At 47.0% G+C, this 24,649-nt stretch overlaps 2 protein-coding genes across 2 annotated transcripts; both read right to left on the minus strand.

Annotated features, from left to right (window-relative positions):
• Positions 1-5,870: 5,870 nt before the first annotated feature.
• On the minus strand, positions 5,871-9,558 carry LOC117848731 (DEAD-box ATP-dependent RNA helicase 9). Its single transcript, XM_034730252.2, has 7 exons — positions 9,090-9,558; positions 8,464-8,591; positions 7,966-8,374; positions 7,395-7,493; positions 7,048-7,272; positions 6,806-6,967; positions 5,871-6,725 (listed from the first exon to the last, which is right to left on the minus strand). The coding sequence occupies exons 1-7, from the start codon at positions 9,459-9,461 to the stop codon at positions 6,261-6,263; spliced, it is 1,860 nt and encodes a 619-aa protein (XP_034586143.1). The 5' UTR covers positions 9,462-9,558; the 3' UTR covers positions 5,871-6,260.
• An 8,303-nt stretch (positions 9,559-17,861) lies between these two features.
• LOC117848732 (patatin-like protein 3) lies at positions 17,862-19,953 on the minus strand. The gene is made up of 3 exons (XM_034730253.2): positions 18,807-19,953; positions 18,563-18,625; positions 17,862-18,421 (listed from the first exon to the last, which is right to left on the minus strand). The coding sequence occupies exons 1-3, from the start codon at positions 19,785-19,787 to the stop codon at positions 18,065-18,067; spliced, it is 1,401 nt and encodes a 466-aa protein (XP_034586144.1). The 5' UTR covers positions 19,788-19,953; the 3' UTR covers positions 17,862-18,064.
• Positions 19,954-24,649: the final 4,696 nt, after the last annotated feature.

A 24,649-nucleotide genomic window follows, 5' to 3' on the forward strand; every position in this document is an offset into this window, starting at 1 on the left:
TACAGCATGGAAGACTTGTGCTCAGCTCACACCAAGAGCCATAAAATAAGCAAAGGATCAGAAGATGCCAAGATGATAGACAAGTTCAAGCTATTTTTATAAGCTGATGATAGGTGTGGATGCTCTGGAGCTGTTGGCTGTGCTTGTGAAGCTGCAGTGTTTCTGTTCACATCTTAAGGTAATACTTAATAGTCACATCCTGGTTTAGTTATGCTAATGATGGATTGATCACTGAACAAACGTGTTTACCAGTGTACAGTTGTACAGTGTTCAGGTAGCCATGTGTGTTCAAAGACCATATAAATTGGTCATTATAAAATTATCATAAGAAAATGATCGTTGTAAATAGGAAATGACTCAGCCTTGAAAAGGCAGATGGTTTCTGTATTATCAATTCCACTGTACAATCATTGACTTTGCCCATACGCTTGCATCGTACCTAAATATCTACAAAATTCAGCCACGGAGGTCGAAACGCTACTGGGCATGGACAAAATTTCTTAATTCGAATTTATGACAGCCACTGATTTCTTCTTGAAGGCTGAATTCGAGCCCTATTTTCATATGTCATCGTTTGTTCTCCCTCCTTCCAGGATGCTTCAGTTTAACTCTGCATTTTGATCTGTTCCCTTTTGTCTGACCACTGTTCATTGCTCAACGATTAAGAAAAGAGTAGACTAAGTAGCTGAAAAAGGTATGCTTTGGATTATACTTGAAATACATTCAATACCGAATTGAGGAGTACTTGTGTACATCAGTGGGTAGCAGATGGGAATCCGTTGGACTTAATCTTAAATGCAGAGTTTTGTACGAGGTACGAGTATTAAAGCTTGAATTCATCGCTGAAACCAAAATGTTTTGACTTGTAACCTGGAGAAGTTTTTTGAGTTGAAATGAGATGTTACACTAAGTCTACATTCTGGAGCAGCCCTTTGCTGGCTAGCAAAGAAATCTTCAAGTTTTTTACATTTCCTAGGTTGCGCTCACAGGGAAAAAGAGATACATTGACTACATGTATCCATTTTATATATTGGTCTAGTCACATTCTTCCATTTCTTCCTCTCCAATTTATAGCGTTTGGACTCTTGGTGAATGAAACAAATAGGCATCAAAGTACCCGGTGACTTTGACAATAATGATGTGTACGGTGTACCTACCACTTTTATTTCGTCGACAAGATCTCTTGAATTTATTTTATAAAATTATTAATGTGTTAAAATTTAACTAGTGCCTCACCTTTCAAAATGGCAGGATTTAGTATATCAGGTTGCTAATCCGAAGCAAGACAGTAAGATCATTGATATGATATATCATGTGCGCTGTTTAAAAAAAAAGATTTTAAGTTTGAGGACATAACAAATAGAAAAGCTTCAATAAAGCCCAAATTGCAAACGAAAATGCATGCGTATAAAAAGCAATTTTCATGTTCACCGTCACAACACAGTTGAACAGCCACGGAATATTCAAGAGGCAATACAATGCAGGAATCAGTCACTCTCTGTACCAGCTGCACGAATCAGTCATGTAGTCATGTCTTTCATCATCATGCATGGATGTTACGGATGAATTTCGTTGATTTCGTCAAATGGCGAAAGCGAAACAGGAGGGAAAGAAAATAACACGTGTGCTGCTTTACAGAAGATTAACGAAGCGATTAGGTCTCAAATCATGATTTAGTCCAGCATTACTGGTCTCTCTAGGTACAGATTATGCTCAGTTATCGGTGCAGCAAGCCAACAATGGTCAAATATTTCAGATCTTCAACAAAAATTGTCAAATATTTCAGAAACACGAACGTGGAGAGACCGAAAAATCATAGAGTATTTATCCAAGGACGATTCTGTACAAATCTTGCACGACAGAGTTTCATACGTATTGTTCCTCTTCTGGGCATTTTAGATCATGAGATTGAGCTTGACTTGTTCTGTTCATACACTAACTACTACTATGCCAATGCAGATCATGAAAAGGTCAACCATGCATCGTTGAACATTGCTCTTGACCCATAGCCAATAGTTCTACATTTTTTTTAAAAAAAAGTTTGAGAAAAGGAAAAGGTCTAAGTCCGTCTTACTCGTCGAAGACTTTACTCGTTGAATTTTGGAGACGCCAAGAGAGCAGTTTGCAAATTGCAAAAGGGCAAGATTGTCGAGAACGAGCAGCTTATGTGTCTGAAAGTCTTGACCTCACTGGTGGACCTGGCCCCACAAGCGTTGGTAAAACTGACTCGTGAGCATGACGTCACAGTGAGATAACTTTTTTTTTTGGCCATTTTATTGCTAGGCAGCTATCGATGGTGAGCTGAATGGAGTTCACCAAATGACCTGAACAGCAATGTCAGCAAAATTACATGTGCAGGACATAAGAAAATGACACGTAAAAAGCCTCTCTTGTTCAAGGTGGAAGAGAAGAGTGGTCAGACTCAAGCAGGAAATGGACTTGGAAGACAAGCTTGTGGCGCGCCAAGAGTAACTTAGTTTTAACCATGTTAGTAATCAATTTACATTTTCGAGCTCGAGAGTCTACCTTTATTAATATAATAAGATATAATGAACTGCATACTCTTTTGTCTTCTGCTTAAAAAAAGAGTGGTCAAACTGATGTTGCAGTTGCACGTGTGGGGCCAGCTGCCAGCCTGCCACTGTCATTGTCATTAGAGCCGTGCCCATGGATGAAATTACCCTTACAGTTACAGCTGATGCATTCCAATCTCATGAGCATGCCCATACAACCATTGCTAAAATCTTTCTAGTAGATTTTTTTACTTTAAGGTAAAGGAAGTTCTTTTATTAAAAAAAGAATAAAAAATGATCTCTTTCGATCGACGTGCATCTGTGCATGTCATACACGCTGTTCTCTGTCAGTGGCTTAACCGTGTGGCACTGTTTGGACTTTGACGCCGTCTGAGCCGCGCGAGAGGTCGCCGGCAAGCCAGCGACGGCGTGTCCGGGTCGGGTCTCCGGCACGCGCACGCGTATGCTACTCCTTCCAGATTACAAATTATCATAATTTATGCTACTCCTTCCAGATTACAAATTATCATATTACAAATTATCAGTTATTGTTAAAATATCTCAAGGTTGATCAAATTTGTACAATAAAGTACTAGCATTCATTATACCAAATAAGTACCATTAATTTCTTCATTAAATATATTTTCATAGTATATCTATCGGTGTCATAAATTTTTATGATCCTCTCTAAAAATTGAAATGACTTTGTAATTTGGAACGGAGGGAGTACGTCCTGCCATGCCATGCCTGGCACTAAAAGTTCAGAGGAGATTCAGTTCCGTCAGTTAACAACTTGACATCACAGGAGATTCAGTTCCGTCGTTGGGATTCGGATCATCAGACATGCAACAAAAAAAGGATATGACCCCCCGCGATTCCGGGCTCAATTCATCGATGCAAACGGGGGCCCTAATCGGATTCGGATCGATGGGCCTCCTGCCCGGCTGTCTCCTGCACATCCGTAAAACGCAACAAAATAGGAGAGCGCGGAGAGAGAGACTCCTCCCATCCAAAAAAGCGCGCCAAAGTCCAGCCCGGCCGCTTACATTCGGGTCGATGGACATCGGCGGTGGCGCCGCCACCGAGCATCCTCGCAACGGAAGATGGGGGCGGCAGAGGGAGGGCGTGATCCCGGCGGAGCTAGTGGAAGGAAGCAAGCATGGCGACGGATCCATCCTCAGGCCCGACGAGCACCCCTTGCACCGGCTGTACCACCTGCACGACACCAGGGAGAGTAAGTGCCGCATGCCAAGCCTCCCTCTATCTTATTTGGATCGATTAATCGATGTTTTCATGCTCAATTTCACTCCCAATTTCCTTTGAATCGAAATATATTTTATTTATAGGAAAAAATGTATTTTTTATCCCTAAGTATTACCCCTTAATTAACTATAAATCGGTGCATTTATTATCCCCACCTTAGTTTAACAATGGTATATTATAATATTACAATAGTTTTGGCCATATGATCATCCTGCTACTCGTTGCTTAGCTATGTCTTATGTTGAGTCAATCGCTATAACAGTATTTCCTTAATTCTTTCTAAAATATTTATGGATAGTCATTTCAGAGGATTTATTATAAAAAATTGTGGGTTTTATATTTTTGGCTCGTTACATCGCTAAGCAGTGAATACTCAGATAACTATGTGGCATAAACCGCACTATATCAGGATGGCACTAAAAGGTTTGCATCGATGTAATTAGATAAGGGATCGATTTGCACCAATTAAAACAAATGTGACAGTTTCAAAATACTTAGGGATGAAAAATATACTTTTCCTTATTTATTTATTACAGCAACCAATTTATCTTCTATTCAATTATATGTATAAATAACAATAGCACTGGTGCTCGATCCACCAGCTCGCCTGGAACCAATGAGGCTGTCGGACCCGACCGACATCTGCCATCCATGCTGGACCGCCTGCAGGCAGCACGCCGGCGGCGGCGGCGGCACCGTTCAGCTGTACGGCTTCATGGCCGTCCGCGACCTACTGGACCCTCTCCGCAACTACGTCTTGAACCGCAGCAGGGACGATCCGATCCCTTCACCATCCAAGACCTCACCTCGGACCCCTTCATCTACCTCTCCGGCCCGAGGAGAGGCGTCTACTTGCAGTGCCGAGTGCTGATCGAGTACGACATCAGGATGAAGCAGAGCGGGGACACAATGCAAGACGACGATCTGCCGCTCATCGATGGGGCTGCCACATTCATCGATGGAGCAATCACCAACGGTACAAGTTTGGATGGAACAGATACATCCAGGGAGGCATCATCATCATCATCGTCCCAGCGGTCTGGACCTGTGGTTTCGTTGCTCGGATACCGCACGAAATCAAGATCTTCGATCCGTGGCGATATCGGGGACCTATGTGAGCTGAAGAGATTTGTGGTCGCGGTGAGATTGAATTCTCCCTTGTTTCTGTATTTCAAGGCTCCGGCTCTTGGAGCAGATCCTATCTGCAAGTTTGCCTTCAGGGCTGTTAGCCATGAACTCGATTCCTCTTCAACTATAGAGGTCAAAGTGACTTGTCAAATCTGTACTAGTAGCCGGCTGATGTGATGTCAACTCTGAATCCACAGTGCAAGCTAGTTTAACATCGGAAGAATATCCATGTAATCTTCTTTTTTGTTCATGATCTAGTACAAGTTTTCTTATCCAAAATGTATTGAAGTGCAATTTATCTTGTGCACATAGATGACTTGCCTGTGTTCCCAAACAACTATAATTATACCATGCACTGCACTGGGATCCCTCTCCAACAAGAAACAGTGTTATGCGCTTTGCATCAAATCCCCGCCCAAATGAGCTCAACAAGAAACACTGGGACGTCCTTAAATGAGAGGTTTGTCTTCGTTGAATGAGCTTGGAGAAGATGCTAAATGCTTGGACACCCAAATGAGCTCCCAAGTCCCAAGCTACGCAGTAGTAGAGCCCATCCATCAACTGTGCCACCAGTAATGCGTGTCCTTTTTGTCCTGGTTATCAATGTAAAATGGACGGAGGCGATGCCAGCTCTAAAAACAGATGTTCAACATGTCATGGCAAGATTTTGCCAATCATTGAAATAGGTGGAAACATGACTTCTGAACAAAAAATGTCTTTCATATGACAGAAAGAAGGATCTTTCTTTCCAGGACCTACATACCAAGCGCTGTTTGGTTGATAATTTAAACACTTCCATAAATTTTGAATTTCATGATCAAGCCGGAGCCTTTTATTTTCAAGAGAAAAGTCGCCACCAAAAGATAAGGCAAAAGCTTATGTGGGGTAGAATGGTAGATATACGATACGATTATAGAGAACGTCATTCAGGTCAGAATGGCCTACAAGGTCGCACCAAAATCATCATACAGTACAGTGCCACTACCAAAAACGATATAAGAAAATCATCCGCAGAGAACCCTCTGCATATTTTACAGGTATGATCTATTGCTAGAGCTTGAAGGATCAAAAGGCAAAGGAAAAAACAAAACAGTAATGAAAAATAGCACTCGTGATTATTTCCTGCTGCATTCTGATCAATCCCTCTCCAGACAAAAGGATAAGCGAGTGTTTTCCACAGCAGTGACTCCAGCCTTGTCACCAACAGAGCCTCAGAGGGATCAAACAACGGGTCAAGAATGGCCTATCTCTATTATGACCCTCAAATGTCCATACTAATCATCAGGATAACCATATTAAGGGTAGATGTTATTACTTTTGCCCAAGTCCATCTTCAGACTAAGACGAGTTGCCAAATCAACCCGACTTCCTGTCACCAAAGCCACCACCAAAACCACCTGAGCTACTACCAAAACCGCCACCAAACCGACCTGAGCCAGAATCCCCAAATCCACCGGAACGACCAAAACCAGATCCACCACCACTTGAGCGACCAAACCCTGAGTCACCGTATCCACCACTTGAGCGACCAAACCCAGAGTCACCAAAACCTCCTCCGCCACCTGAACGGCCAAATCCAGAGCCACCAAATCCACCGTCTGAGCGGCCAAATCCTGAATCTCCGAATCCACCACCACTACCTCCTGATCGGCCAAATCCACCACCCCTGCCTGATGAGTTGCCAAAACCACCACCACGTCCACCGGAGCCCCGTGAGCGCCCAAAGTTTGATCCACCATACCCTCCACCACCACCACCACCACCGAAGGAATCGAAGTCACCACCAAGCAAGACAGATCCCTCGACATTTACCTTTGGAAGCTGCAAGGCAATATAAAACTACATGAGCATAACGCAACCAAAAAAGCACGATAAAACAGCATTGCACAATGCCAACAAACCTCTTTGAACTTGGATCCAATATCACGTTCAATGGACTGGACGTCCCTATTTTGTCGATAGTTGTACATCGCAATTGCAGTACCCTTCTTTCCAGCACGGCCAGTTCGGCCAGATCTGTGGACGAATATCTCAGACGAGTTTGGCAGTTCAAAATGTATCACCTGAAGGAGAACCAGTCAATGGATGTTGAAATTAGTCGGTAGAGAAGGAAAGAACTCAATAGAAGGGGAGAAGCACGAACCAGATCAACATTTGGTATATCCAATCCACGGGCAGCAACATCAGTGGCAATCAAAATATTAAACCGTCCATCACGAAATCCTGCCAGTGTTCTCTCTCTTTGGGCTTGTGAGATATCCCCATGAAGAGCTTCACACTGGAAACTTCGACTCATGCTGCATGACAATCTATCAGCGTCCCTTTTTGTTTGCGTGAACACAATGCACTTTCCACCTTTAGCGTGCTCCTGCATGAATAAATAAATTACCAATGAATTCCAGCAATTAGAATTAGAAGTAAATTAATACCACTGGGAATGGATTTGAGTTGCAGTGGCACAAAGATAATACAAATCTGATTCATATTCACCTTAATAAGTTCTCCAAGGACAGCAGGTTTTTCGCGGTTCTCCGTAGCGATAGAAAACAGACTAATTCCTTCAGCCAGCTTTTGATCATCCTCACCAACCTACAAATGGGGAAAAAAAAGTGAAAATCAATTCCATGTATTAGCAAATGATTTCTTAAGAGGCATATAAGAACATTTTTGCTTATAATGGAATAGATCACACATAGGAAACCACATGCAGCAATCAACTCTATATTTGTTTTCTTTAGAAGTGTCCTCCATCACAGTTAGCAAACCAGATTGCCAGCAGCCATCACATTTTAGGGTAAGTTACAAAGAATTTAGACCAGATGTAGCAATAAACAAGATAGATTCAACATAAGTTGTGGCACTTCAAAACAATGGAATCCATCAAACAAAACATAGTCATTTTGACTGATTTAGTTCCCATTTCAACCAGAGCATGCAGATTAATGTCTTATTCAGTGAATCAACACCAAATACGGTTACATGGCTTATTCAGTGAATTTTAGTAACGAAGTCTAGCAATAAATGCACGTAAAATAAAAGTAGCGTTGGAAGTTGAACTCACTAGGTCAACTGTAACAGGATTGTTGAGGTACTTTTGTGTGAGCTTCCGTATCCAGGTTGGCATTGTTGCAGAGAACATCAATGTTTGACGCTGCTGAGGCACTTGCTGCAAAATTGTCTCAACATCTTGATCAAAACCCACCGACAACATCTGGTCTGCTTCATCAAGAACAACGAACCGAATCTCTGCCAAACTCAGAGAGCCTCTTTTTAGCAGATCAATCACTCGTCCAGGTGTCCCAATGACCACATCAACACCATAACCAAGCTTCCTTATTTGCTGGCTAATTGGAGTTCCTCCATAAACACATAGTGTTTCCAAGGGGGAAGACTCAATGAACTCCCTCTCAACCTGTTTTGCAAGTTCTCTTGTCGGTGCCAAAACAATAGCCAAGGGAAACTTTCCAGGCCTGTACCCAACAAAGAATAAATACAGGATTAGTGGGGACCAAAAGGAAGAAATGAAAAAAATAGTGGCAGATATATATTGTTAGCTTACTTGTACTTGTCATTGTGGCGGATAATAGCATCCATGATGGGGATTCCAAACGCCAAAGTTTTACCTGTCCCAGTTTTGGCACGACCAACCATGTCCTTTCCTTGCATTGCTGGCTCAAGAACAGCTCTCTAAACAAGTTGCAAAATTGAAGATAAGGTTTAGTATCAACTCAGTGCTGATTTAAAGCAAACATTTTTTCCTCATGTACAAGATCCACAAAACATGGAGCAATTAATTCATCTTTGGTAAATTAGCACCTAACCCCTAACAAACACAAGTAATTCTAAAGTTTCCTCCAATCACCATGCCAGGGTAGCCACCCAAACTGAAATATGAACAGAAGTATGTGATCTCTGGTCGTAACAAATTTGGGGCGTTACAACTAAAACAAAAGGAAGACTTAATTGAACAGTTTTGCAGTTGGTGATAGCTAATTAAGCATCGAATCATCTTAATGTATGTCTACAGAGAATAGGGCTAGTAGGTTGGTACCCGGTTGCTACGATCTGATCAAACCTCAAGCGTGAAAGAAAAAAAATCTACTTTGCACAGCAAATAGATGATAGTACTGGCATATTATTCGTCTTCGACCGAAATAGTGGTGAAGATCCACAGCTCCTCGTTACCTGGATGGGGAAGAGCTTGGTGATGCCCTTGGTAGCGAGCCTATCGACGATCTTGGACGAGATCCCCAGCTTGGCAATCTCCAGCCCCTCCTCCGCCGCGGCTCCACCGCCCGCCCTCTTCTCCTCCTCGTAGAACGACCCCTCCTCCGCGAACTGCGCCCGCGCCGACGCGCCGGCGGGCCCCGTCTCCCGGAACCCCAGCCACGCCGGCGACGAGTGGAACCACGCCGCCGTGGCCGCCGGGAGCTGCGCCGGCAGCCGCGGGGCCACCGCCCCCATCGCCGCCGCCGGCTGCTGCTGGAGCACCGCGGCCGCCAGCGCGGACACGGCGCGCCCCCGGAGTGGCGCCGCGCGGCGGAGGGCGGCGTACATGGCTGCTGCTGGGCTTGCTTCTGCTGCCGCGACGGCTGCGGCGGCGGCGGCGGCGGCTAGGGTTTAGGGTTTTGGAAGGAGGGGAGGAGACGGGAGGTGGGGGAGGCGGACGAAGCGAGAAGGCGAGAAGGGGAATGGGTTAAAAGGCGCAGGGCACAGAGATATTTCCCCCCCGCTCACGTGCACAGCACGTGCGGGAAATCTAGGCCCGTTGCTGGAGACGCTTACTGGTGGGCCCTGTGTGCACCGGAATTTGGGGCCCATATGTCAGTTAAAGAAGAGATGGTGAGTAGGATCACCGTCGGTGTGAACTGTGGCGAGCGGAGTGCCTAGTGATGTTGCGAAGGGCTGGGAGGAGATGAGGATGACAGGTGGGGAAGGGCAAAGTGGGGCCGGAGTGTCAGCTGGGTTAGGGTAGAGATGGTTTGGGGAGAGAGGGTATTGCTTGGAGCAAAAGTAAGGCGGTTCGGATTTGTGGCGGTGGGCTTTTATTGCTTGTTTTGGCAAGTTATAAATCAAAGGAGGGAGAGGTTGTGTGAGACGAATGGGCCTCCACAGGCCCGTTGGGTCTTATAGAGAGAGTGAGTGGCGTGTGTGGGGAGGAAATGGCCCGATCATTGGGCCATTTCATGTCGCCGGAGGAATTGCTTGCTGGACTCAAAGTCCACTTCACGTGGTTGTAGCCCAACTGAAAATCTTAGCAAGGGCTTAAAGCAGAGTCCGGACTCACAGAATGAAAAGCCGGTGATAAACCATTTTTCAATATAATAATTATTTTATCATGATTTCAGTGGAAAATATGCAAATTTTCTATCATATAATAACATCTACCTAAACATATCGTATAAGACATAATAGATGAGAAATATAGCAATACATTGATAGTCTTTTGTCCAAGGTACTGAAGTTTTTCCAATGGGCAAATGGTAATAGTACTGAATTGTTTTTCAAAGGTGGAGCTGCATGTAACCAACGGGGTCGATAGCCTGTTGCTAATTCCAGACAACTTTTCTTGAAATTAGCCATTTGCACCACGTAATAGTGAGATCGAACCCATTTGTTCTCCTCTACCATGATTGTTTTTACAAGCGTATAACATTTGCGAGTGAAGAAACACTTCACGTGCAACGGTGGACGCCATTGGCTTTGGTGGCACACCAGAGGTGGTAATGGATCATGACCCTCATGCCTTGTTCACAGTTCAATTCAGTTCTATCTATTTTTAAGTTCAAAATCATATAATATTATGGTCCGGTCCTTATTGAGCTCAATCTTTAAATTTGCTAGACCAAATTAGAGGACCCTTTACCACCCCTAGGCACACCCTTTTGCGGAAAAAAAAATGAACACACCCACTTGTTCATCTTGATCGAATACCTAGCAATGGTTCTACTATTTTCATTGGAAAAAAAAATCTCTTCTTGCATAAAGGTTGGACCTTTAGACTTCATTACCCTCGTAGAAAAATGAGCAGGAGCAACCTCATCGCTAGACGACGGAGCTGTCCAATCCCTAAAAAAAGCCAAGCCCTGCTTTGGACTTTACCCCCACCCATTGCCCTTTCTGAAATAGCGAAATGTCCAATCCTGCCAATCATTTGCGCCAGCCGTACGTAGGTCCCCCTGCCTGCATGGACGAGCTTTAATTCAAACGACAAGGAGCAAAAGCCAGGCAGACAGTCCCCAATCCAGACGCGTCGCTTTGGTCGCGGATGGTTCCAAAGAGCAAAAGGCGGCCATGGAAGGAAAGATCTTGCTCGACCGCCGCGCTGGCTCGCCTTTCCTTGCCACCCTGTCCTTCACCTCCACCAACTGCTGCTGCTAGCGTAGCGACGAGCAGCGCTCCGATTTCAGACATGGAGACTGGAATCGCTGAACTGAAGCGGAGAGCTCCATTTCCATTCCAGGAATCTCCCGAGTGCTCCGGTCTCGAATTCTTGCCGGCTGCATCGACTGCACCGGCGGCTTTCGACCTGAAAAGCAGGGCCTGATACTGGAGCTATCACGGCAGAGTTCGTTGAGAAGATCGAGCAGGGCTGCAGGAGCATTGGAGCCTGAAGAATTTACAGAACCACGGCAGAGTTCCAATGCATGATTGATGGCCCTCATCATCAATTCATCATCATCATCATCTCGAGGCTGACCTTTACGCTTTTTCTCCCTTTCATGGGGACAAGTGCAACTGCCCTTACTACCTTTGTTAGTTGCTTCGTTCATCGCTTTGTCCAGCTGAGCCAAGGGGGCAGACACAGGTTAGTGAAAGTTCTTGAGCATTTTGAACCGCCCAAGGCTCCATTCCTTTCCTCCGTTTCTGACATCTCCAAGAGTACGTACACTACACCAAGTGAGCGGTACGCGTCCGTACGTCCGTTCACGATCGGACGGCGGTGGGTGCAGTGGGTCGACGTCCGTAGCTGCTGGCTGCACCGGCCTCCGGCCGGGACCCGGACAAAGCAGTGGCATCACAAGTACTGTACAGTGTACACCTACCCTGCATGCTGGGTAGCACCTCCTTGCATACGACGTGGCGCTGCCACTGCACAAGCGGATCGATCGATCGCCATGTCCTAACGACCCCTCCTGCGTGCGTGCCCACTGCATGCCCCATGGATTCATACGTGTACGGTCGCCTAGGGCCATGCATGTCGTCGTCTTGGTGTCTCTGTGTTTTTTTTTTCCTTTGCATTTCGTCCTTTTCTGCATTACATTGCATGCGCTACGTTCTCGCGCGCTTTTCCCTTCCCGAGCCCACTCACTCAGCTTGCAACTTTAATTTCCCTTTCTCTCCCCCCCTTTTTTTTCCACGCATGGATCGGATTCGGAACAAGTGCAGCAAACCTAGATCACTTTGTTCAGCAGCATGGTAAAATTGTTCGGATTTAAACCGATCGAATTTAAACCAGTAGAACCTTTCGTAGCTTTCGTGCATGCGTGTTTGCACGTTTGACTTGGCATGGCGGGATTTCACTCAAACGTGAGGGTAGTAGGAGCGAGCCTAAAGTAGTTTGGTACTCTCTCTCCTGACGAGTATTCTTTGATAGAGAAGAGACTAGCTGACTGCCAATAGTGCCTACTTTTAATCTACGCTTTATTTAGTTTGGGAACAAAAAATCAATGTGTAGGTTTTTCATGAAAATTACTTTTTTATTTGGCATGACACCGCACATCGATGGATGCATGGGCAGCAGCATTGCTAGTGCCCATCAAATTAAGAACATGTATCTTGCTGCTAGTGCATTATTTGGCATTGTAGGTGCTTATAAATCTTTTGGTGAATTTGTCCAAAGTAAAAAAAAACTTTAGATAAAATTAAAACGATCTACTACCTCTTGTCCTAAAATATAGCAACGTTTATATTTGTCCTAAGTCAAATGTTTTAACTTTGTTCAATAATACCAGTAAAAATAATTTATTTCAAATAAAAAAAAGTTAGAGATCACGACAGTTGGCTTCGTTCGGAATGTACCATCATTTTTGTGTTGTCGATGTTTAGGATTTCTTTTTGTTGTCTATAGCTAGTCAAAGTTTAAAATATTTGACTCAGGATAAATTTAAACATAGCTATATTATGATACGGAGGGAATTTTTTTTTAACCGAGGGGAGTAACGTATCACTCTAACACATGTGTATGTAGAGTACTCCTACATGTACACTCTGGTCATACTATACACTAGCTAGTAGCTAGGTGGGTATCTTGTTGGCAATCAATCGGCATCTCGACCGTGCCGTCGTACGTCGACGTACGTGGCTAGCTACTGGTCCACAGTCCAGACCCGTGTAGTACCCATGGCGGCCGACGACGGCAGCTACCTGCATGCATGCTAGCTGCTGCGCCGTGGATACATCGTTTTCGTACATACATACACGGCCAGATCGGCCGCCGGTACGCCGTCGTTGGCAGTCGCCGGCAGCTGGTGCGACGACGACGACCGCGCTCTTGGCTGCTGGTCGTGTGTCGATCGCACCGCGACAACATAATGCTCACCGGCCGGCCGGACACACCTGCTGGTACGCGTATACGTACGTGTAGCGCCGGTCAATATCATCGACCGACCAGCAAGCAGCTAGCCAGTAGGACGTACGTACGGGTAGCAGCCAGTATGCATCTTATACGTCTTTTGTGTGTTTTGTTTCTTCTACAAAGTCGTTGCTATACGAACTGTGGAATGGAGGGAGTAGCTCATACACAGACACTCTACGAGATCGATCTCTGACGCACAAAAGTATACGTTTCCTTTGAGCGGTTGCTTCTGGCCTTATTCACTCGGCCAAACCAACGAGTAAGTTAACAAGCATATGCATCCATGATCCATGCATGCTACGCACAAAAGTCACAGGACGCGGCGGATTGTAGCTAGTACTCCTCCGTACCAAATTATAAATTATTTAAATTTACCAAATTATAAGTTATTTAATTTTTTTTAAGAAGTTGGACCAAATTTATACAATAAGTACTAATATTCACAATATCAAGTACTATTAGTTCCTTCATTAAATATATTTTCATAGTTTAACTATTCGGTGCCATAAATTTTCATGATCATCTCTGTAAATTTGATCAAACATAAAATAGTTCAACTTTCTAAAAAAAATTAGAATAATTTATAATTTGGAATGGAAGAAAGTAGCCAGTGCGTGGAGTGTGCACGGACGTTAACACGAGGCATGGCAGCTTCGTAGCTTCATTGATACCACGCGCGGCTCACGTAGTCACGTGCTCAGTCGCAGGTCTCCATGAACAGCGGTCACCTTCCGTCCCGCCAGATCTGGCGCGTGTGCGTGCAGGCGTTTACTCCTCCGCCTACGACGACGTGCGTGCATGCCGCCAATTAATGGACGGGCAAACGAGGCCGTAATTCAGTCAACGCGGGGGTAAATAAATTCAACCGAGCAATCCTATACCATTGGACCATTATCAATGCAAAGTTTCATATTTATGTTTCCAAGAATGCCATATACTCCCTCCGTCCAGGTTTGATCAGTGTATAAAAAAATAATAAGTGTTCAGAAATGATCTGTGTATTCCCGGTTGGAACCGATCGCGGGAGCTACGCGCACGCGCCGTCCGCCTCTTCAATGCAACGCCCAGCTCGGTTTGCTTCGCTTCTCATCCGCGCTCGCGTCGAGGCCATGTCACATCATAAAATTAGCTAGGTGGCAGCTCATTTATTGTCTATGAAACTCTCATTTAGGCCAATCTCAGTGTGAGTTTATCAACATTAATTTCTATGCTACATTAACAATTTTGCTGATTTGGCAAGGGTTTTACGAGGAAAGAGGGGACAAAGTTTCATGAAATGAGAAAGAAGTTTCATTCCTATAAAAAACCAACAATCATAATTACCAAGTCAGTGCAATGAAATTATATATTGAGACTGACCTTACTGACCTCGAGTGCTTTGCTGGTTTTACCACCACCACTATATGCCGCGCCACATGGAAGAAGATGTGGAATGATAATTAATTAGTTATTCCGAAATTTCCTGCACGGACCAGCTAGCGGAGGCAATTAAGGGTGTGTTTGGTTCCGAGACAAAGTGGGACGGGATGGTCTGACCTAATTTTGTGGGATGGAACGATCCTATCTAATGTTTGGTTGAGGTGGGATAGATCCGTCCCTATTTTTTGTTTGGTCGAGGGTTGGGATGGACGATACTTTAACACAGTTAGCAATAGGGTTTAGTAGACCCCATCTATCATTTTAGGATCCACACGTCATCCTCTTCTGTTTTCTTTCAGTATCTTTTTCTCCCCGCTTTCTCCTCAGGGGCCGCCTCCTTCCTATCGCCGCCTTCTCTCTCCCACCTGCCTCCTTCCCGTCGGGCTTCCTCCACCCCGTCGCCTTCTCTCCCCACCCGAGCATCTAAGCCGGCTGGTCGATGCCCCATTGGAGCTGGCCCGCCGACCCACTAGAGCTGGCCGCCGCCTCGGCACCAGGTCGCCTCGCCAAAGCTGGCTGCCGCCTCCCACCAGGCCACCCGGAGGACCTCGCGCCGCCTCACCGGAGCCTGCGCCATCGCCCATCGCTCCACTGCCTCCTGTGGCTCCTCTATCCGCACCGCCACCTGTGCCTCGCTGGAGCTCGCACCGTCGCCTGTCCGCTTGTTTCGGTGGGATGGAGTCATCCCGCATCTGGAGAAAATATTTTCCTTGAGGAATAGTTTCATCCCACCTATCCTCGAACCAAACATCGCGAAAAAAAGGAACAACCCATATGCAAACACACAGGAAGTAAGAGACTGCCTCTCGATCGCAGCAGCTTCGTTCCGTCGCGCGGTGACAGCTGCGTGCTCGGGGACGGTGAAAAAAACAAAAGAAAAAAACGCCAGTCGCAAGTACGATTGGTAATTAAGTTGGTTAATTAACCACAGGGGCAGGGGGGACATGCAAGATTCGGGCCTCGGTAAATCCAAGTGCTAGGCGCCGTGACATCTCTGGCGAGGCATACTAGTTTACTGGCTCCGTTAAATAATTAACCTTTCCTTCTTCTTCGATTCTCTGACCAAGTCGCCGCGGCCGTTGACTTGCCCAGGCGGCCAGCACGGCCAGCACGCCCCTCTCTGCTCTGCTGCTTCCTTCTCTGCAGAGGGTGCAGGTTCACCTGTACCGGGGCGGTAAAAAGCAAACACGTACGTGTGGAGCGGGAGCTCGCATCGGCAATGGAGCGCCGTGAGATCCATGGAGTCTCGTCTCTCGTCAGATCAGCGTTAGTTTAATCGCGAGCGGTCGTGGATCCAGGAGCATGATCCTTTCCTGCTAGGATCATGCAGAGTGGACAGTGTGTGCAAGAATAGCTGCCGCGCTATGCTCTCATTCCCGTACTTTCCTTTCTAGCTTTCTAGTAGCTATTATTCTGTTTCGGACAGCAAAAGTTTTGCACGACAACCTTTCACACAAGTTTTCAGGAAACTTAAGTTGAATGTAGGATGAATTTAGTATATAAAAAAGAATGAGGGTGTGCATTTTCTACCGCATTTTCTTTGCAAAAGTCACCCGCAGATTGTAACAGTTAATGATAGACGTTGTCACTGAAGCGTCCGAGTGTTCCCCTCTCCGCTCCTTCATTCTGTACCATCTGTACGGGTGACTGCAGCCAGGCACATTGACACGACACAGTTCGGTTGAGCACGAAACGGGAACGGCAGGTTCTGAGGGGAGAAGCGCAGACTTGTTCCCCTGACAAGACTGTTTGGAGTTCATCTCGGCGTCCGTGGATTTTGTGCTCTGCTAGTGCTGGCCAAAATTCAGCCGAAAAAATGACCAACGGCATTTGCCGGCAGCCCGGCACTCTGCACTCGTTTAGGATGTATTAGTTTGCTTGTATTATTTGATTCATGTATGGAATGGTTCAGAATAATAATGATTCTTCAGTTAGGTGAATTATATCACCTTATCCAGGATGATGTCATCCCACTTAATACATTATTCTACTAATAAGACTGAACCATCCATGCATACATCATGTGATTCATGCAACCAAATACACCTATAGATTCATGTGATTCATGCAATCAAATGCACCCGTCCTGTCTACCTCTCTCTGGTCCATTTTTCATGCCAGAATTTTTGACTTAAAATTCTGTCGGAGCTCCATCAGTCCAGCTTCAAGAACCTTTGAATTCTTTTTCAAACAAGAGTCATGATAGGATTAATGGTATTTAGTTGGCCTGTTTTGTTCTTGTGCAGGATTAAACAGAGGTGTAGAGTTGAAACCACTTCAATTCATCGTACAACATGACAACCTCCGAATTCAGCACACATATATCCTTGAGTTTGAGAGCTCTTCTGAATGTGTCCCAAATTAATCCCCAACCAAGATCAGATTAAGCACAGATATTTCAGTGACCACCATGAGGAGCTGGCTTGCGCTTGTAGGCACTTGGCACACACAAGTAAAGGTCGAAAGGAAGCTGCAGCCTGCAGGTATTTCGCGCCACCATGCTCGTATTCGAAGCTACTCGCAGCAGCTTTATGCAGCCTTCAAGTCTCATACTTGCCCTCTCTCTTTTCCGGCCCTCTCTTGAAAGCAAGCCACAGCAGCCCACGCAGACAAAATAAAGAGCATCCATGAATCCATCGGTCCCGTACCTGAGCCGAGAGAGAGAGAGAGAGTGCTGTAGGGAGAAAGAAAGGAGCGAGAGATCAAGTCCTACGGCCAGGTCCAGTAAATGAAAGCTTGCACATACCAATCGATCCCTGCAAGTACTCCATTAACATCCCATCTAATGCACCATTAAGCCTAGTATGATGAGTGACGTCTGTTTCAATCTACTTGGGGAAGATTAAGGTGTGCTGTTTGAAGAGCATTCTAATCTCCCTTTTTATGCTAACTTTAGTGCTACCTGGTTCAAATGTCGTGCTGGTTGATGCATGGAACTCAATAGGATTCGCTCGAGCCGATTCTTCGCCAATTTTCACATATATAAGTTACTTCCCCCGTGACATAACTTAGTTTAAGCTCAGTTGCCGGCCTAGCTCACGTGTCAGTGACCCGTGAACATGGAAGAGAGAAAAAAAAAAAGGAAGAAGAGAATAGCGCCCCTTTCCTCTGTGTCGTCCACGGCATGTACAAAACTTAGAACGGGCGGCGCGGCGGCGACCCGCTAGTGGCTGTACGAGCCCTGCGACGCCGGCGACGGCATGGTGGAGGCGGTTCGGCCGGTGGCGGTGGCCGAGGAGGCGGTGGTGGCCGACGACGGCCGCGGCGTCGCCGCCCCCGCCGCCGTGGGCGCCTGCTTGATCACCACGTTGGGCAGGCCGTGGCTGCGCGCCCGCCGCTCGTGCTCCTTCACCAGCTCCGCCGCGAACGCGTCCAGCTTCTCCCGGTTCGACTTCTCCGACAGCCGCCGCCCACGGAACAGCTCCGCCTCCACGTTCCGCTGCGTCAGCATGCCGTCGGCGACCGCCACCGCCTTCTTCGGGTCCACCGACTTCTTCCCGGAGCACGCCGGCGACGCCGCCTGGTTGAGTGAAGTTGTTAATAACACTTTGTTACGGTCTACGAAGATGAATGAATTCGACGCTTCGATGGATGCCAGTAAAAAAAGTGAAAAATCGTGAAGAGCAGTAATTCGGTAACTCTTTCTCGTGCGCTGACCCACCTGGATGCGAACGTAGTTGCGCCCGCACGTGTGCCCGAACGCCATGGCCACTGCTTGGTCGACCTGCGGAGAGAGAGGGCGCGGTAAATTAAGATTCTTTTTAAACCACGGTAAATGTTTGAAGGCAGCCGTCTGATGCAGGATGGAGGGATGAGATTGCTAACAAGTGGAGTAAGAAATCTTTTTTTTTTTGAAATAAAGTGGAGTAAGAAATCAGGGAGTTGGTTTGATTGCTAGGACTTACCATGTCGGCGACGCCCTCGGCGGTGAGGCGGACCATCTCGGCGGGCGACGGCGAGCGCGGGGGCATGGGCGTTCGCCAGCCGGCGGACGGGGTGGCGCTTGCGGCGGCGCCGGCGCCGGCAGAGGATCCGGAGCCGATGGACACGACGAGGAGGTCGTCGACGCCGGCAGCGAGCGGGAACTCCTGCTTGTTGTGGAGCACGTGCGTGATGGCGGCCGCGGCGGGGTTGCCCATGGCCGCCACTCCTCCCGACGCGGCGGCGATGGACGTGCGCCCGTCCACGGACCGGACGGCGGCGGCGGCGGCCCCGCCGGCGCAGGTGGCGGCGCAGACGTCGCGGAGGTGGAAGTCGAAGCTGTCGCTCTCGACGGCGTCGGCGCGGGAGAAGAGGAAGGGCGCCGCCGTGGCGAGGTCGTAGCAGGGCACCAGCAGCGGCGCGACGGTGTCCCGGAGCGTGGCGTCCCCGAACACCCGCCGCAGCGGGGACGACCGCTCCCCGCGCCGGAACAGCAGGGCCGCCCACCTGCTCCGCCGCCCGCCGCCGCCGTCGCCGCCCCACCCTCCCTGCTTCCTACCGAGGCTCGCCGCCACGAACGCCAATGCGTCCGCCGCCGTGTACCGCGCCCGCCCGTCCTCCCCCTTGAGGAACAGCATCGCCGCCAGCACGCCCCCGGCGCCGGCCCCCGCGGCCGCGTCGAAGAAGTCCGCGACGCGGGCGTCGGGGTCCCCCGCGCGCTCCCGGAGCGCGGCCTCCAGCCTCGCGAGCGCGACCGCCGCCAGCAGCGCGTCGCCGGGGCCCGGCCCGCACCCGTCGATCGCCAGCACGCGGACCCGGCCTCTGTCCTCCCCGGCGGCTGCGGCCGCCCGCGCCGGCGTGCCCGGCACGGAGCCGGCTCCGCCGAAGAGGAACTTGCTCTCGAGCAGGGAGAAGATCTCGTAGCTGAGCTTACCCAGGTCCACGTCGGCCGGAGGCGACGCCATAGCTGCTGCGGCAGCTGGGCTAGCTCGTGATGGATGGATGGAGGGGTGGGGGAGGGGGGAGTAGGAGAGTGGCGAGCTTTCGGTGGGGTGGAGGTGGTGATGTCTCGACTGCCCAGCGCGCTCGCGGCCCCGCCGGGAGGCCTTCCTTATAGCTGGCCGCGCTGCAGCCACGAGTGAGCAGGCGCCTCGGCTCAGCTGCGAGAGGGAGGAAGAGGAGGCGGGTTTCAGGAAATGCGTTTCCTGAGTAGGGTGGCGTAGAGACACGTGGAGGCGGCGGGGCGAAGAGACCGCGCGCCGACGGGCCGCACAGCGGCGTGTCGTGTTCGCCGCTAGCTGGCAGCCTGGCACGTGGGGCTGGGCGCTTGGTTCGCCGACTGACATGTGGGTCGTGTTTGTGGGCCCGTTATGTCAGTGAGGGTAGGGGTGGAGCGCACGTGCGGGCGGCGTGGGGCACGCGTGACCGACGGGATCGGGGCGTGTCGGGGCCGTTTGGGCGTTTGGCTGCCTCGCGGGATCGGTGGGGCCGGGCAGCTCTGCACGTGGGACCGGTGTGTCAGAGTCCCATTGGGTGGATGACGGGGATGGTTTCGTTGCTGGGCAGCACAGTGGTCAGCAAGTCAGCATGCCTTCGTACTGTCACTGTGCAGTACTCCATTCCCAGCACCGACAAAAATCAAAATATGACAAAAATGTGGGGTTTTCCCCGCCTTCAAAAGGAATTCGGCCAGTGAGAATCACCTACTCAGTAATACTGTTGCATAAAATTGACGCAGCATTCATCGCAGGACAATAATCCCACGAACGAGAGGTGTGATGTCACAAATTTGATATGCTTGCCTTCTAACTGCACCGATCAAGGGATGCAAATTCATAGTTGTTGTACGGACTAATTCTGAGTTGGGATGTTGGCGGCATTATGTTAGGATATTGGTACCTGTTCTTACAAACACAAACAGTTGAACAAGCATATTTCGTTTACGAGCCTACAGTAATCAAGATGTTGAAAATTTCATGTAAACTTTTATATAAGAAAGTTTTAGAAAATTTATCGTGCTCCAAACCAAGCAATAAGTACTCCACACAACCATCAAAGCCATTGTTGCACCCATCTTCGGCACTATCATAGCTGATGAAAATCTCGTTCTCTATCTCTCTCGAATTTTTTTTCGCGAGGACTATCTCACTCAAACTTAATCTAGTCGCTCAAATGTTATATAGAAAAATAATGAATTTACGTACTAAGCATTCATTGTCACAAAAATTGATAATTTGCGACATTTGTCGAAGGACAATAATCTCACATACAAGGTATAACGTCATGCATCCCACAACTAACCAAAATATGGACCACATGTGGATATATATTGCTGATAACATTAATTCATGCCTTACTATTTATGCATAAATATTTCATATAGAGACTTTCTTCGCAAAAAAATTACACATAAAGACTTTCTTCGCACTTGTGGTACAACACGAATGAGCTCCAAGTTGGGATGCTGGCACCACTATGTTAGACTTTTGGTAACTGTACTCGAACCGCAAAACAGTTGGAATGCACATCGCATGCCAGTATGCCACTATGGGCATTAAATATTTGGCAAATGGTTGGACTTTCACAAAGAGACAGTACACTAATCCAAAATTATAAGATTTTGACGTAAGCTTATATGATGCAAAATTTAGAGAAGATTCTCACACCTTAATCGGAGAAAATTACCTGAGCAAAATTAAGCCATATAAGCTGCTCTTTGAAATTAATTTATGGAGCAATTTTAACTTTTAATCGTGCTGATACAACCTGAATTGTATATAAAATCTGATGGAAAAAATCCATTTTACTCCCCCCACCTATCCACTTTATTCACTTAACCCCTAAATAAAATGTAGGCTCACTTTACTCCTCAGAACTATTTCATTTGGTCCAATCTATCTCTAATTATATTTTTTTTGTTTCTTAGCGTACAAGTTGAGTTTTAATTTCAGATTTTGCCAGTTGACTTATAACACGATACTCTATGTTAGAAAAATGCATTAGCAATTTTTCATGATTACTTTTCATACAGTTTTGTATATCTAAGATTAATTTCATATTAAATATTCCTAACCTATGAAAATAAACTTGAAAAAAATCTTAGTATAATTTTTTAACATAAAGCATCATGTTTTGTATCTAGTTATAAAATTTGAACTCAAAATTCAACTCGTACACGGAGAAAAAAAAAGAGAAATTTAATTAGGGGTAGATTAGACCAAATGAAATAGTCCAGGGAGTAGAGTGAGTCTATATTTTGTTTAGGGGGTTAAGTGGACGAAGTGGAAAGGTGAGGTGAGTAAAATTGACTTTTTCCAAATCTAATTAATGACATCAAGTTTACATAAAGAATAAAATAAAAATATTAGCGAAATAACTATCGGTCAAAGACTTATCCAACAAAACCAAATACTAGGTCATATGAATAAAAATGGAGGGAGTACCACACTTCTGATTGATGGATGTTGGGAGGACCGGAGCTCTACTGAATTAGCTGGTGAGCTTTCTGTTGATGCAAATTTAGGGTCAACACACGAAAGCACTCGAACGTGCAGCCCGTAAAGACGCTCCTTGCTGTGTTGATGTGGAGGCCAGTCAAACCGGTATGGCAGGCCGGTTAGACCGGTCTCGCTAGGGAACCCGGCGAGAGACCAACGAACGCCTGCCCGGGAGGGACCCCGTTAAGGCAGACGAACCTTGGGTTGCGCTAGGCTCCATAGGCCCCGTTAGGGCAGACGCACCTTGGGTTGCGCTAGGCTCCATAGGCCAGCTAGGACGCCTCCTCATGCCATGAAGACAGAAGAAGAATAGCACATGAGGTTGTAAAAGTAGGGTAACGAGGAAGAAAGGTAAAACGATAAAAGATAAATTAGTTTTTGATCGATTGGATGCCCTCAATCGGCCGTGGCTCTTTATATTTATATTTATAGGTGAGGAAGTCTTGCCCCATTAGGAGTCACAACCCTAAAAAATCCCGTGTCAAAATACAACTCCTAACTCAGACTAAACAGACCAAATCGGTCTGACTGGTTTTCCTTGGTGCATATCTTTCCTCTCATCCGAATTCCAAATCGGACGTTCTACATATGCATTTTGATCTACTCGACAAGAGCTACACAATGGTAAAGTGCAATTTGCATTTTGAGGATTTTGTCCAAACGATCTGAGACAGAGACCCTCCGCCAAATTTGACCTCGAACACTTTCCATGTACGTGCAGCATTTAAAATTAGCACGGCATTCAGCCATTTAAGCTGCTCTTTTGAATTCAATTTGCGGAACAGTTTTAACCGTGCAGTCCAACAGGTTGGGCCGTGTTAGTTGTGGGATTGGTGCGTGAAGACAAGCACGACCTTTCCGCCGCCGTCTGATGACTGCGGGCTTTTGCCTGCAGCCGATCGATCAAAGTCGTTGCAGAGGCAGTCAGGCAGGTGAATTCAAATCGAGCGCCTGCACGCTGATCACTGACGACGACCGTCGCCACTGGCCGGGATGCTTTGCTTCCGATGCTGCCGTGCCGGTGATCGAGGCAGCAGCAGCAGCATTGGAGCAGCAGTAATTACCGGCGTCTGGATCGGCTCGTACAGCAATAATTACTTGAGATTTTGGAACAGTGACTGTTAATAAATTTACAAAGTTTGATCGATTCCCAAACATAGAATTGGCATCTATACATTTTTTTTCTCAAAGATCAATTTTGCAAGTACTCCGTACAAATTATTTTTGAGTTTGACCAGGTGGCGGAGTAGTTAACTTATAAAAGCTCATGCCGAAATTGGTGAAAACAAGAGTTTGTTTGCAGTAAAGCTCTGTGGCGTCTCTACTATGTTTTGAGAAAAAAAAAATTCTTATCCCAAATTCTTACCATCATGATAATGCAATTAATGGGTGTGTTTTCCAGAGATCGAGTTGATCTTTCGACGAGAAAGGAAGAAACAGAAACACAACGTTAACAAATTGCCCGCGCACACGTGCACAGGAATGTAAGCCAAGCTAAGCAAGCGACCTCGCCGGCCACGGCCAGCTCGTCTCCACCCGGCCTTACCGTCGGCGTAAAGTGCCGGCGGCCGGCCACCGGCTCTACGAAAGCTCAAAAAGCACCTTCTTCATGCATCAATCGATCTTATATCCCCAACAAAATCCTGATCTGAATTAGTCTCACAAATCTCTCAATCAATCACTACACATAAACTAGCAAAGACCTTGCATATCTGAAAAGTGGTAACCACTCTTGCACATTCAGATAAGCCTTCCGGATGACGACGACTACACGGTGGTTGACGCGTACAACAAGAGCTTCGATCATGCCTCCTATTCCAAGCTACATTGCCCACCCATACCCATGATTGGCCCAACTAAGCTTGATAATTATACATGTATATATAACTAATCCCACATCTCGCAGGTAGCTTCCTCCACTCATACAATGCTGCCCTGCCTCCATACACGATTTCATTAGTCAATTCGTCCGTCGCATTCCCCGAAGATATGTGTAACACCAAGCTCGCATACAGATATGCACACTACTATCTACCACCTCGGGAAACCTCTCTCCAGGTATACATCTTTTGGTCGCGACTCGCGAGAACATTTCGACCAGTTTTATTACACGGTGGAAAAACGTGGCGTGCCAAATATAAAAGATCGTTCGCCACCAAGTGTGGCGGGAATTGGTGAGAAATTATGACCAACAAATTAAAATTAAACGCGTGGCTAACCAAGAAAAGTGTGAAGGAAAAATCAGACACGACGCAGCGTCATAAAAATCAGGGCACGTACATGTGCCGATGGACAAAACAGCATGCCAAACAAAGCCGTGACTGAGGAGA

Source organism: Setaria viridis, chromosome 3, assembly GCF_005286985.2.
Source record: "Setaria viridis chromosome 3, Setaria_viridis_v4.0, whole genome shotgun sequence".
NCBI lineage: Eukaryota > Viridiplantae > Streptophyta > Magnoliopsida > Poales > Poaceae > Setaria > Setaria viridis.